Genomic DNA, 13816 nt, shown 5'->3' on the forward strand with positions numbered 1-13816 from the left:
AGCTATTAAATAGTTATTAACTATTTAATAGCTACCTAGTTAAAATAATTACCCAATTATCTGTAAAATAAATCCTAACCTAAGTTTTAAATACACCTACACTATCAATAAATTAAATAAACTACAAATATCTATCTAAAAATACAATTAAATAAACTAAACTAAATTACAAAAAAAAAAAACACTAAATTACAAAAATAAAAAAAAGATTACAAGATTTTTAAGCTAATTACACCTATTCTAAGCCCCCTAATAAAATAATAAAGCCCCCCAAAATAAAAAAAAATTCCATACCCTATTCTAAATTAAAAAAAGTTCAAAGCTCTTTTACCTTACCAGCCCTTAAAAGGGCCTTTTGTGGGGGCATGCCCCAAAGAAAACTGCTCTTTTGCCTGAAGAAAAAAAAAACACAATACCACCCCCCAACATTACAACCCACCACCCACATACCCCTAATCTAACCCAAACCCCCCTTAAATAAACCTAACACTACCCCCCTGAAGATCTCCCTACCTTGTCTTCACCACACCGGGCCGAACTCCTCATCCGATCCGGGCGATGTCTTTATCCAAGCGGCAGCAAAGTCTTTTTCTATCCGGCAAGTTCAGCCAATCGGATTGAACTTGAGATTTTTCTACCTTAATTCCGATTGGCTGATAGAATCCTATCAGCCAATCGGAATTCGACGGACGCCATCTTGGATGACATCATTTAACGGTACCTTATTCGTCGTTCAGTCGTCAGAGCGACGAATGAAGATTGAAGATGCCATTTGATGGAAGATGCTGCCGGATAGAAGAAGACTTTGCTGCCGCTTGGATAAAGACATCGCCCGGATCGAATGAGGAGTTCGGCCCGGTGTGGTGAAGACAAGGTAGGGAGATCTTCAGGGGGGTAGTGTTAGGTTTATTTAAGGGGGGTTTGGGTTAGATTAGGGGTATGTGGGTGGTGGGTTGTAATGTTGGGGGGTGGTATTGTGTTTTTTTTTTCTTCAGGCAAAAGAGCAGTTTTCTTTGGGGCATGCCCCCACAAAAGGCCCTTTTAAGGGCTGGTAAGGTAAAAGAGCTTTGAACTTTTTTTAATTTAGAATAGGGTATGGAATTTTTTTTTATTTTGGGGGGCTTTATTATTTTATTAGGGGGCTTAGAATAGGTGTAATTAGCTTAAAAATCTTGTAATCTTTTTTTTATTTTTTGTAATTTAGTGGGGGGTTTTTGTAATTTAGTTTAGTTTTGTTTAATTGTATTTTTAGATAGATATTTGTAGTTTATTTCATTTATTGATAGTGTAGGTGTATTTGTAACTTAGGTTAGGATTTATTTTACAGGTAATTGGGTAATTATTTTAACTAGGTAGCTATTAAATAGGTAATAGCTATTTAATAGCTATTATACCTAGTTAAAATAATTAACAATTTACCTGTAAAATAAATATAAACCCTAACATAGCTACAATGTAATTATTAATTATATTGTCGCTATCTTAGGGTTTATTTTATAGGTACGTATTTAGATTTAAATAGAAATATTTTAGTTTATAATACAAATTAGATTTATTTAATAAGAATTTAGTTAGGGGTGTTAGGGTTAGATAGTGTTAATATAGTTAATATAAAAATTATAGTAACTATATTAACTATATTAACCCTAATATAATTAGGGTTAATATAGTTAATATATATAATGTAATAACTATATTAACTATAATATACTTAGGGTTAATATAGATAATATAGCTGGCGGCGGGGTAGGTAGATTAAATTAGGGGTTAATAATTATAATATAGATGGCGGCAGTGTAAGGGGCTTATATTAGGGGTTAATATAGGTGCGGCGGTGTAGGGAGGGCAGGTTATAGGGCAAAAGAGCTGTTAACTTTGGGGCAAAGCCCCGCAAAAGGCCCTTTTAAAGGGACAGTTTACTCAAAAATGTTCTCCCCTTTAATTTGTTCCCAATGATCCACTTTACCTGCTGGAGTGTATTAAATTGTTTACAAGTAGCTCCTTTACCCTTATATTGGCATTTGAAATTGTTAATTTAGCATGTGGTATCCCCACCTATTCTGAAAGTTTGTGGCCGCGCGTACCAGCTATAGATAAGCTTTGTAAACACAGCCAGCAGAAGAAATTACACTCCCAGTGTGATAAAGCAGAGATAAGGTAATAAAATGTTGATTTTCCATTGTTCTCTCAAAGTATTGGTGATTGTTTTAAGGACAGATATAAGATAAAGAAGCAGGTATATGTGCACAATGTGATACAGTAATGAGATCTGATTATACCTACAAGCTCAACCTATTTTATTAGGTTGTGGCTTCAAAACACAAAATCAGAGCTTTAATATACAGAAATAAACCTTAAAAAGCTAATTTTCATACATTTTTTACTCTGCAGTTGGTAAAAAAAGCAATTGTAAACACATTAAGGGAAAAACTATTTTACAGTATACTGTCCCTTTAAGGGCTGGTAATAGAGTTTATTACTGTATGGATATTAGATTAGGGGTTAATAATATTAATATAGCTGGCGGCGGTGTAAGGGGTCAGATTAGGGGATAGATCAGGTAGATGGCGGCGGTTTTAGGGGCTCACAGTAGGGGGTTAGTTTATGTAGATGGCGGTGGTTTAGGGGTTAAATACTTTATTAGGGATTGCGGCGGGGGATCGCGGTTGACAGGTAGATAGACATTGCGCATGCAATAGGTGTTAGGTTTTATTTAGCAGATCGCGGTTGACAGTTAGATAGACATTGCACATGCGTTAGGTGTTAGGTTTATTTAGCAGCTAGTTTAGAGAGTTACGGGGCTCCAATAGTCAGCGTAAGGCTTCTTACGGCTGCTTTTTGTGGCGAGGTGAAAATGGAGTAAGATTTCTCCATTTTCGAAACGTAAGTCCTTACGCTGTATATTGGATACCAAACTGCGCGGGTTTGGTATACCTGCCTATGGCCCAAAAAACTACGGGCGACGGCAGAAATATACGTGCGTAACTTCTAGGTTACGCCGTATATAGGATACCAAACCCGCGCAAATATTGGCGTCGCCTGCTTTTGCGGGCGACGATTTTTATCAGATCGACCCCATTGTTGTTACCAAGCTTTATTTTGAAGTGCACTTTTGTCCAGAAAGTTATAGCCCTGCAGTAGTTTTTTCTTTTTAAGTATAGCCCAAAGTGACCAGGTAATCACACAGCCTAACACACAGAAATCTGAAAGCACTGAAAACAGTGTGAGTGATTTAAAAGGAAATGATACCCACATTTTGGAAGTAATGCAGCATAGCTGTAAAAAACTGATTAGACAATATCAGCTGAACATCTCTTTGTAAAAAGGAAGATATTTTACCTCAAAAGTTTCTAAGTAGCCACATCCCATTATAAAGTGACTTTAAGTAGCCAATCAGGAGGCTTGTCCCAGGACTTGCAAGCGAGTGTGCATTTGGCATGTGCAGGCGCAGTCATGTTATTTCCCTACTTAGTTTAATAAAGTTTACTATCAAAATCTCACAAGATTTCAGCAAAATCTCATAAGATCGCAGTAAAACAAAGTATGCCAGCGCTGATGAAGCTGATTGGGTGTTATTTTTTTTAATGCAGCTTACAGTAGTTGAAGGACTTACTGTTGTGAGGCAACTAACCTACAGCTATCCCTTGCAAGCATACAGCTAGATTAAAAGCAAAATAAATGGAAGAGTTAGTTACAGCATTTGGCCAAATGGTGAAACAGCCAGGACCCCGTCAAGGTCTCCTTCTCCCTGGGTCCCTAACCTACAGCCACACAATGCTGTAACTAACCCTTCCATTTTGCATTTTGCTGTGGGTTGTGTAGAGTCATGGGATGTGTACCCAGTCTGGTTTGAGAGTGCAGTCCAAATCCATGTTGTGTGTGTGTGAGTTAATCAATGAGTACTGGCACCTTTTTTTTATTACCAGCAAAAGAGAGGGGGAGAGAGAGCAATAGTTGAATTATTTTAACTATTTTAGCTATTAAATAGTTCTTAACTCTTTAATAGCTATTGTACCTGGTTAAAATAATTACAAAGTTGTCTGTAAAATAAATATAAATCCTAAAATAGCTACAATATAATTATAATTTATATTGTAGCTATATTAGGGTTTATTTTACAGGTAAGTATTTAGCTTTAAATAGGAATAATTTATTTAATAAGAGTTAATTTATTTCGTTAGATTTAAATTATATTTAACTTAGGGGGGTATTAGTGTTAGGGTTAGACTTAGTTTTAGGGGTTAATACATTTATTATAGTAGCGGTGTGGTCCGGTCGGCAGATTAGGGGTTAATAATTGTAGGTAGGTGGAGGCGACGTTGGGGCGGCAGATTAGGGGTTAATAAATATAATATAGGGGTTGGCTGTGTTAGGGGCAGCAGCTTAGGGGTACATAGGTATAATTTAGGTTGCGGCAGATTAGGGGTTAAAAAAATATGCAGGTGTCAGCGATAGCGGGGGCGGCAGATTAGGGGTTAATAAATATTATGTAGGGGTCGGCGGTATTAGGGGCAGCAGATTAGGGGTACATAGGGATAACGTAGGTGGCGGCGGTGTACGGAGCGGCAGATTAGGGGTTAAAAATTTTTAATAGAGTGGCGGCGATGTGGGGGGGCCTCAGTTTAGGGTTACATAGGTAGTTTATGGGTGTTAGTGTACTTTAGAGCACAGTAGTTAAGAGCTTTATAAACCGGCGTTAGCTCAGAAAGCTCCTAACTACTGACTTTTTTCTGCGGCTGGAGTTTTGTCGTTAGATTTCTAACGCTCGCTTCAGCCAAGACTCTAAATACCAGCGTTAGAAAGATCCCATTGAAAAGATAGGATACGCAAATGGCGTAGGGGGATCTGCGGTATGGAAAAGTCGCGGCTGCAAAGTGAGCATTAGACCCTTTCCTGACTGACTCCAAATACCAGCAGGCGGTAAAAACCAGCGTTAGGAGCCTCTAACGCTGGTTTTGACGGCTACCGCCAAACTCTAAATCTAGGCCTATGAGATTTGGGTGTATATTTCCTACTTTTACTTTATTCCCATCATATAGTTGTTCATAATACTAGGTAAAACTGTCCGCTATCTCTTGCGGGTTCGAGGTAAGCTCCCCCCTCGGTGTGGCTAGCTTAGGTATAGAGAAGAACTTATTTCTTTCCCTTAGCTTATTTGCCAAATATCTGTCCGGTTTGTTTGCAAACACAAAATAATGGGCTTTTAGCCACATAGCGGCTCTAATTGAAGCATCATTTAGTAGTTTAGCTAATTCTCTTCTCTTTAGAACCAGGTTCTTATACACCCTCTCGGACAGTGTGCGCTGGTGTTCCTTCTCTAATTGTTCCACCTCCCCTTGTAATGTGTTAGCTAGTGCCGTCACTTTTTTGTTCCTCAGTGCCTTTTCCTTTATCAACAGTCCCCTCAACACAGACTTGTGAGCGGCCCATGTCATTAATGGATTTTCAACTGACCCTACATTTACCTCCCAGTATTCAGTCAATGCCTTTTGAATTCTACCGTAAATCTCAGGGTCTTTCAGTAAGGTCGGGTTATATGTCCATGATCTTAAGCTCCAATAAAATAAGTGAATGGTCAGACCAGACACATGCCTGAGTGTGTGTTGTCACTAAATTCGGTACTAGAATCTGACTAACATAAATATAGTCAAGTGTTGTGTAGGTCTTATGAGCAGATGAGTAGTAGGTGTAATTGTGTTCTGAATTACCTAAAGCCTCCCATGAGTCCACCAGTCCCTGACCCTCCAGTGAGTGCCGAATTGATTTGACAATACTGTTATGTCTGTGTTGTTTGTTTGTTAATTTCAAAGTATCTGACCCACCAAAAGAGGACATATTAACATTAAAATCCCCAGCCACAATTAATCTGTCTGTGACCATTGTGTGAGCATTGCAGATATCCCAGAGAAGAACATGTTCTGTGACCTCCTTTGTGCCCTGAAGCGTACCCTGAACTATGACATATCAGCCATCCTTATCTCTAGTCACCTTATCCATCACAAAATCAAGTGATCTATGTATCAAAATTGAAACACCCCTTTTGTTGGTATCCGCTGTAGCGTGATAATGTAGTAGGAAGTGATGCCACCAAAATTTTGGGATATTTGTTTTCACAAAGTGTGTCTCTTACAAAAATATTAATTTGGCTCTTATTTTCAGATATTGTGACATGGCCCAATATCCATATTGAGTCCCCTCGCGTTGTGTGAAAGGAGTATAAAATTATGTGCCATTGTTATTCTTTCTCTTCCCCTCTCTTTGTCCTTCAACCCCCATTCTTAAGAAAATATCTAATGCATAGAAAAATCCTTGTACCTCATCATATCTCACTGGCCTATTTCCTCCTCCCTTCCCCTTACGTTACTACCACCTATTCTATCCTTAAATGGCACCCCCTGGCTAAAAACATTTAGTAACAAAAAATAACATAAGACATAAACAATAATTTTCACAGTATTAACTACGTATTGCATTATAATAACCTAAAAGGCAGTATAAGTACTTCTTTATACAGTCTAATCATCAAAGGCTAGCATTTTTATTTAGCTGTAGATTACTCAGTCATTTTGGAATAACAAATTCAACCTTTTTAACCGTTTAGTAGTCTCAATTTGGCACTACTCTGGTGTCTATATGAGTTTTGGAAGCGTCTCCTGAAACCTGTCATGAAGAAAAAAAAAAATTATAGAGTCTTTGTAGCGTCTTCCATCACACCTGCACCTAGTCCCTTTACAAAGGCCAAGATAGTTTATACCACATTTTGTGAACATTGCCTCTCTCAATTATATATATAAAAAAAAGAAATTAGAACAATATGAACAACATTAAACTATACTCATCTGTCCGATGACCTGTATTTTCCTTAAGTTCCTAGTTTTATGTCCTCCTAACTTTAGAAGACTTAGTCCATCCAAGGAGCTCGGATCAGCCCCAACTCTCCCTTTTCTTATTGACCTTTTAATTCCTTTACTTTCTTTCCAGAACAATCACCAGAGATTTCATGTCTTCCGTCTCTTCTCAGGCATTTTAGCCCATCTTTTCTTGAAAGGCGGTCTGCTCCTCGCTTCATTTCCTGCAGGAGATTGTCGTTGTTGAAGAACCGGTATATCCAACTTCAATTTTCTACAGATGTCTGGGATCTCCTCCGGTTCCTTAATGGACAGCATCCTATTTTCCCAAGGGATGTGCAAAACAAATGGGAAGCCCCATCTATATGGGATTTGGGCCTTCCTTAGTTGCAATGTAAGGGGCCAAAGGGCACCCCGTCTCTGCAGGGTCCTTAAGCATAAGTCTTGGAAGAACTGAACAACATTTCCCTGATATTTAAATGTAGGATTTCTTCTTGCTGCCATAAGGATTTCTTCTTTTTCCTGATATCTAAGCATCCTAATGATGATATCATGTGGCGGTTCATCTCCCTTAGGTTTAGGCTGTTAATTCCTGTGAGCTCTTTCCATTTGAAATTTATTTACTCCGTTGTTGCCCGTTATACCTTGGAACAGATTGAGCAAATATGTATAAAATTCTTTAGGGGTCACCGATTCTGGCACTCCTTTCAACCGTATATTACATCGGCGACTCCGATTCTCCAAATCTTCCAGTTTGTCATAGATATCTTCTATATCGTGTTGTTGGGCATTTGTCTGACTCGCAATTTCATTTAAACCATCTGCTAAGGCATCTCCGTTTTCTTCAAGAGAGTTCACTCTGGTTCCCAGTTCCCCCATCTCTTGTTTAAGTTCATTAAGACTACTGGTAATGGTATTCTGCAGCGTTTCCATTTTTTCAAGAAGTTTCTCAAAGTTAGTGGAGATATCCTGCTTCAACACCAAATTATCAAGGTCTGCTTTCGTTAATGGCGTCTGACTGCCCAAATCCATTAGGTACCCTGTAGTGGAGCCCTGTTCTCCATCTGATCGGGGTGAATGCTGCTCTGGAGCTTTTTCTCCTCTGCTAGCTTTGAAGAAAATGGGAGCAGTGGTTTGTTTGCCTAATGGCGTAGCTTTTGCATTTCTTTTAGATGCCATGGTGATAGTTCTCTGCTATTAATATAGTTTCCCTTCTTTGTAGTTATTTGCTTTTAGCTTTCTTTATCAGGTCGCTGTCCCTTTATGCTGCTTATAGGTCTCTGTGTCTTTTGTATTCAGAAGTTTATCTCCTCTCAAGGTGTGTCCATCTAAAGTCTATTTGACTTGTGAGAATGAAGCAGAAACAGGTCGCTATCTATTGCATCATGTGGTCTGTGTATCTAAAGACCTGCCTTTACCCCTACGAGAGAGCTTATTTTGCTTAATTAGCTCTGAAAATTATGTAACTCTCACTTTAATACAGGCTCTATGAGTCACAGATTTGTTAGCTTTCAAGAGCGATCACCCTTGCTACTGATTAGAGGGAGGCGGAAATCTGAGGACTTATGACAGTGTCACACTCATGCTTTCTATTTTGTATTATATTACTGCCCTCTAGCCTTTGTGATCTCTTGTCTTATCTTTTAAATTCCTCCTGTTCAAAATCTCCACCGCTCACATACCCTGCATCGCCTTCTAATTAACATCCCCGGCTGTCACCAACTTTCTACCTGCAATCGGGAAGTCAGCGATCTCAGCCGTACTACGTGGTCGTCCGACATTAGCTATTACTCGTTACACTGTACAGCTCCGTCTGTCTTGCTTCCTTGTTTAAGCGCTTCCACTTGCTGCTTAACCTTTTTATTGTCAGGTAATGACCCAGTCAGTCCGGTCGGTAGTTTGGTGACTCAGGATCCCATCAGCTGTTATTGCTAGTTCATATTAGCCTTCTAAAACTTTGTACTGCCTGGAGCTCCACAATTATGCGACCATGTCTTGGCTCCACCCCAACAACGGCTTTAAAAGGTTAAAATAGCCCAAAATCTAACAACCCACAACCTCACAAACTTTACTGTAACCAATGTTAATATACAAAACAATTGGGTGTGAAATTTGCTTAACTGTTAACAATGGTGTTAGGCTTTGTGATCACATGGTCACTTTGGGCTATAAAAAAAATAAATAACTGCAGGGCTATTTACTTTCTGGACATATGTACACTTCGATATAAAGCTTGGTAACAGCAATATGCACATTAGATATAGAGTTGCAGAGACTAGCATATGTGAAAAATGAAGTATATTTATTTAAAACCACAGTCAGCTTGAGCCCTCCCCCATGTGAGCAGTATATTAGTTTATTTATCCTAGTGTCAGCGTTTCAGTTTTTATATAATAAAACTCTGTGTGAGTATTCATCCATGTGAGTATTTATCTGTGTGTGTATTTTGCCATATCAGCAATTTTTTGGGGCCCATTTATCAAAGGGCTTGCGGACCTGATCCGACACTGCGGATCAGGTCCGCAAGACCTCGCTAAATGCGGAGAGCAATACGCTCTCCACATTTAACATTGCACCAGCAGCTCACAAGAGCTGCTGGTGCAACGCCGCCCCCTGCTGACTCGCGGCCAATCGGCCGCCAGCAGGGAGCTGTCAATCAACCCGATCGTATTCGATCGGGTTGATTTCCGGCGGTTCCTGTCCGCCTGCTCAGAGCAGGCGGACAGGGTTATGGAGCAGCGGTCTTTAGACCGCTGCTTCATAACTTGTGTTTCTGGCGAGTCTGAAGACTCGCCAGAAACACGGCCCTTCAAGCTCCATACGGAGCTTGATAAATGGGCCTGTCAGTCTGGATATTTTTCACGTGAGCATTGATGAGATTTTTTTTTTTTTTCTTTGCGGAATTTTCATGTAGGCTTTTTTCATGTGTGCATTCATCTGCTCACTTATAAAAACACACTTTATAAGGTATATGCTCCTAGCAAACGTGTTCAAGAGTTCCCAGAATATATATATCCAAGTCAGTTACTGGCCAAAGGGTGTCATGTGATATTGGGAACTAGCTGAACACATTGGGTGAGGCATATTTGTGCAGTTACCAGTCAGCAGCTATCTTACAGTATTGCACTGCTGTTCTTTAGCATAGATAGGTATGCTTTGCTTTTCTACAAAGAATACCAAGAGAAGGAAGCAAATTAGATGACAGAAGTAAAATGGAAAGTTGTTTAAAATTTTATTTTTTATCTGAGTTACATGTCCCTTTAAATGAGTGTTTTGTGTTGTGTTAAGAAAAAAATAAAATAATTTACCTTATTTTCTGGGCTTGCAGTAATAATCCAGAAACAATCGACAGAAGGTGGATATAGATTAGGGTATCCCGGTGATGTTATAACCCCAGGATTGGTATTAATTGTGGCACCACAGTAAACTAAGTTTTATAAAGGCAATAAAGACAATGATGTGTAAGTGCAGAAGGGTGCAAACATTCTATAGATGATGTGTGTAGCACTGTTTTATATCATGGTGATGATAATAATAATAATAATAATAATAATAATAATAATAATAATAATAATAAAAATACAAAAAATGGTAAAATATTTCTTTCATAAATGATGATGTTCCACAGTCCTGCATAACATATGGGATATAATAGAACCCATACGAGTGCTTTAAAAACCCACCCACTTCCCTTCTTTTTCTTAGTTTTATTATTGGCCTCATAGGAGATGGTTGAAAATAGAGGTTGTTCCATCTACTTGCAAATGGATTTAAAACTGGGAGCTCAAATTTATGTGAGATCCAGAGTCCCTGGGGAGTATTATTTACACAGAAGACAGAAAAGACTCTTCGTAGCACCTGAATAATACATGGACCCAGGAATACCATGTTATGTACACAGCATTTCCCTAATGGGACCTCATCCATAACTACCTTTAGGCATCATGGGGACTCGTCCTTAGCCTCCCCCTGAGGGACACAGATATTTCCTACTGCAATCCTCTGCGTTACTCGATTCCTGCACTGGATGGGCTTTCTACTGGATTTTGCTGCAGCGGCATTAACATTGACTTGCCTGGTAAGCCAGTGGAGGGGTGCTGCATAAGGTAAGTTACTTTACACAGCACACACACACACACACCTCAGAGGCTATTTGTAGGTACTCTGAAACAGGTACAGCATAGCCAGTGGAAGTCCTCTCTCCCTTCTCCCTTTGTATTTTTGCTGTGTTTTTGCTGCTCTCTGTTTTGTTTTAGCACCTACACCCGCTCCAGCTAACCAGCCCGTCCACCTTCCTGCTGTATTTAATGGTGCTCCCAGCACTACTGAAGTAAGTCCTCTCTCCCTTCTCCCTCTGTATTTTTGCTGCTTTCTGTTTTGTTTTAGCACCTACACCCGCTCCAGCTAAAATGCCCGCCAACCTTCCTGCTGTATTTAATGGTGCTCCCAGCACTACTGAAGTAAGTCCTCTCTCCCTTCTCCCTCTGTATTTTTGCTGCTTTCTGTTTTGTTTTAGCACCTACACCCGCTCCAGCTAAAATGCCCGCCAACCTTCCTGCTGTATTTAATGGTGCTCCCAGCACTACTGAAGTAAGTCCTCTCTCCCTTCTCCCTTTGTATTTTTGCTGCTCTCTGTTTTATTTTAGCACCTACCCCTGCTCCAGCTAACCAGCCCGCCCACCTTTCTGCTGTATTTAATGGTGCTCGCTGCATGGCCACGCAGCAAAGGCAAGCCCACCAGCACCCGTCCGTGCACCGACCACACCCAACGCCATGAACCTTGGCTCTAGAAACTGCAGCCATTATGACACCAGCACCCTCCACGCGCTCAACACCGGTAGATTGTCCACCTGCCACCACGCATCCCCTACCAACACCTTTGGACCCGTCACCTGCTGCAACTGCTCCTTCCCCTCCCTCCGGACCACAACCCAACCAACTAACCCACCAAAATACAGCCGCAACTACCTCGACTGCATCCCTCTCAACATCCGCTCCATCCACAAGCATGCCCTTGAAATCTGGAACCTGCTAGACTCCACCTCCCCAGACATTGCCTTCCTCACAGAGACCTGGCTGAATCTGCATCAGCACCGGACAATGTCACTGCAATACCCGATGGCTATAAGATCTGCCACAAAGACCGCAGCAACTGACCTGGAGGAGGCATCGCCATCATCCACAAACACATCATCCAAGTCACAACTAGCTCCAACGACCACTCAACAGGCCTGGAACACCTACACTTCAAGATCTAGGTAAACCCCAACACTACCCTCCACGGCACCCTCATCTACAGACCTCCTGGACCTTGTCTCACCTTCTGTGACTCCATCACTGACAACATCACACCCCATGTCCTCGCCTCAATGGACTACATCCTCCTTGGTGACCTCAACTTCCATCTTGACAACCCCAACTTCAACTTACATCTTGACAACCCCAATGAGCACAACACTTCCACCCTCCTGGAAAACCTTGGAACCATCGGACTAAAACAACTTGTAAACTAGACATGTGAATGGCAAAAAATTTGGTTCGGATCGATTCAGATTTTTTTGAATTTCAGATCGATTTGAATTCGGAAAAATTTGAATCAATTCAGTTCGGATTCGTTTCGGATTTATTCGGATTCAAATAAATTTGGCTGGATTCGGTTCGGAAATTCGGAATTTCGGTAAGTGTTAGGTGGGATGTGCTGTGTATTAGACTAGTATTATGTACTGTATATTAGGTGTAACCCATAGCAGAGTGATTTAACCTAATATACTGTACAATACTAGTGTAATCCATGGCCATCTTAATCTACTGAATAAATCCGAATAAATCCGAACTAATTCGGATTTATTCGGTAGATTTGGCACTATTTTAATTCGGAAATTCGAATCAATCCGAATCCCGAATTTTACGAATTCAGACGAATTTCCAAATCGATCCAAAATGAATAGCACATTTTTATTGTAAACTACCTAACCCACGCAGCCGGCCACACCCTCGACCCAATCTTCTCCACAGACAACCACATCTCAGTCAATCACATTACTGAACTCCTCTGGACTCACCCCCACTGTATACACTTCTTCTTCAAACAAACCCACCACCCACCTCTGGCAGTACCACCCGCCCCGCAGAAACTGGAACAACATCATCCAAGACCAATTGCACCACACCCTAAACAAATCCTCCCCACCTACCTCCACAGATACCAAGTCCTCCACCCATAACCTCCACCGCTGGATCACTGACTGCTCCAACACCCTTGCCCCCCTCAAGAAACCGTCAAGCCACCAAACCATCAACAAGGCCAGCTGGTTCACCCCGCCCCCTCCAGGACTCCAAACGCCACTGCAGATGATTGGAAAGAACCTGGAGATCCAGCAAAAGCCTTCCAAAAAAAGCTGCCTTTAAGGAAGCAATCACAACCCACCACCACCTCATAAAAACCGCCAAAAAAAGCATCCAAGACAGAATCAACTCTAACGCACACAACAGCAAGGAGTTGTTCTCTGTCATCAAGGAATTCTCTAAATCTAACAGCGATACCACCAACATCCCACCCTCCCAGGAACTATGCGATACCCTCGCTGCACACTTCCACCGCAAGATCCTTGACATCTATGACAGTTTCACGCCTCATAACTTAACCTCCACCACCCACCCCCCTACACCCACTGACACCCCTCCCAAATTCACCCCCCACACATGGACTATCTGGAGCCCTCTCACCACAGAGGACACCCTCAGAATCATGAAATCAATCTACTCTGGTGCACCCATCACATATTCAATATAGCAAGCAACACCATCTCCTCTGAACTCTGCCGCACCATCAACTGCTCCGTCAAAACTGACACCTTCCCGGATGTCTGGAAGCACGCAGAACTGAAACCCCTGCTGAAGAAACCTTCGGCAGACCCCCAAAGACCCGAATAACTACCGCCCTATTTCTCTACTCCCTTTCCCAGCCA

At 41.0% G+C, this 13816-nt stretch overlaps 1 protein-coding gene across 1 annotated transcript in view; it reads right to left on the minus strand.

The window, feature by feature from the left end:
• The window catches only part of LOC128656857 (embryonic protein UVS.2-like), a 184280-nt gene that overhangs the window by 37037 nt on the left and 133427 nt on the right, over window positions 1-13816 (minus strand). The window contains exons 9-10 of the mRNA XM_053711023.1: window positions 10157-10275; window positions 5286-5288 (exon numbers count right to left, since the gene is read on the minus strand). Coding sequence (XP_053566998.1) covers window positions 5286-5288; window positions 10157-10275 — 122 coding nt within the window. The remainder of the gene's footprint in view (window positions 1-5285; window positions 5289-10156; window positions 10276-13816) is intronic.

The sequence above is a fragment of the Bombina bombina genome, chromosome 4 (genome assembly GCF_027579735.1).
Source record: "Bombina bombina isolate aBomBom1 chromosome 4, aBomBom1.pri, whole genome shotgun sequence".
NCBI classification, from domain to species: Eukaryota; Metazoa; Chordata; class Amphibia; order Anura; family Bombinatoridae; genus Bombina; species Bombina bombina.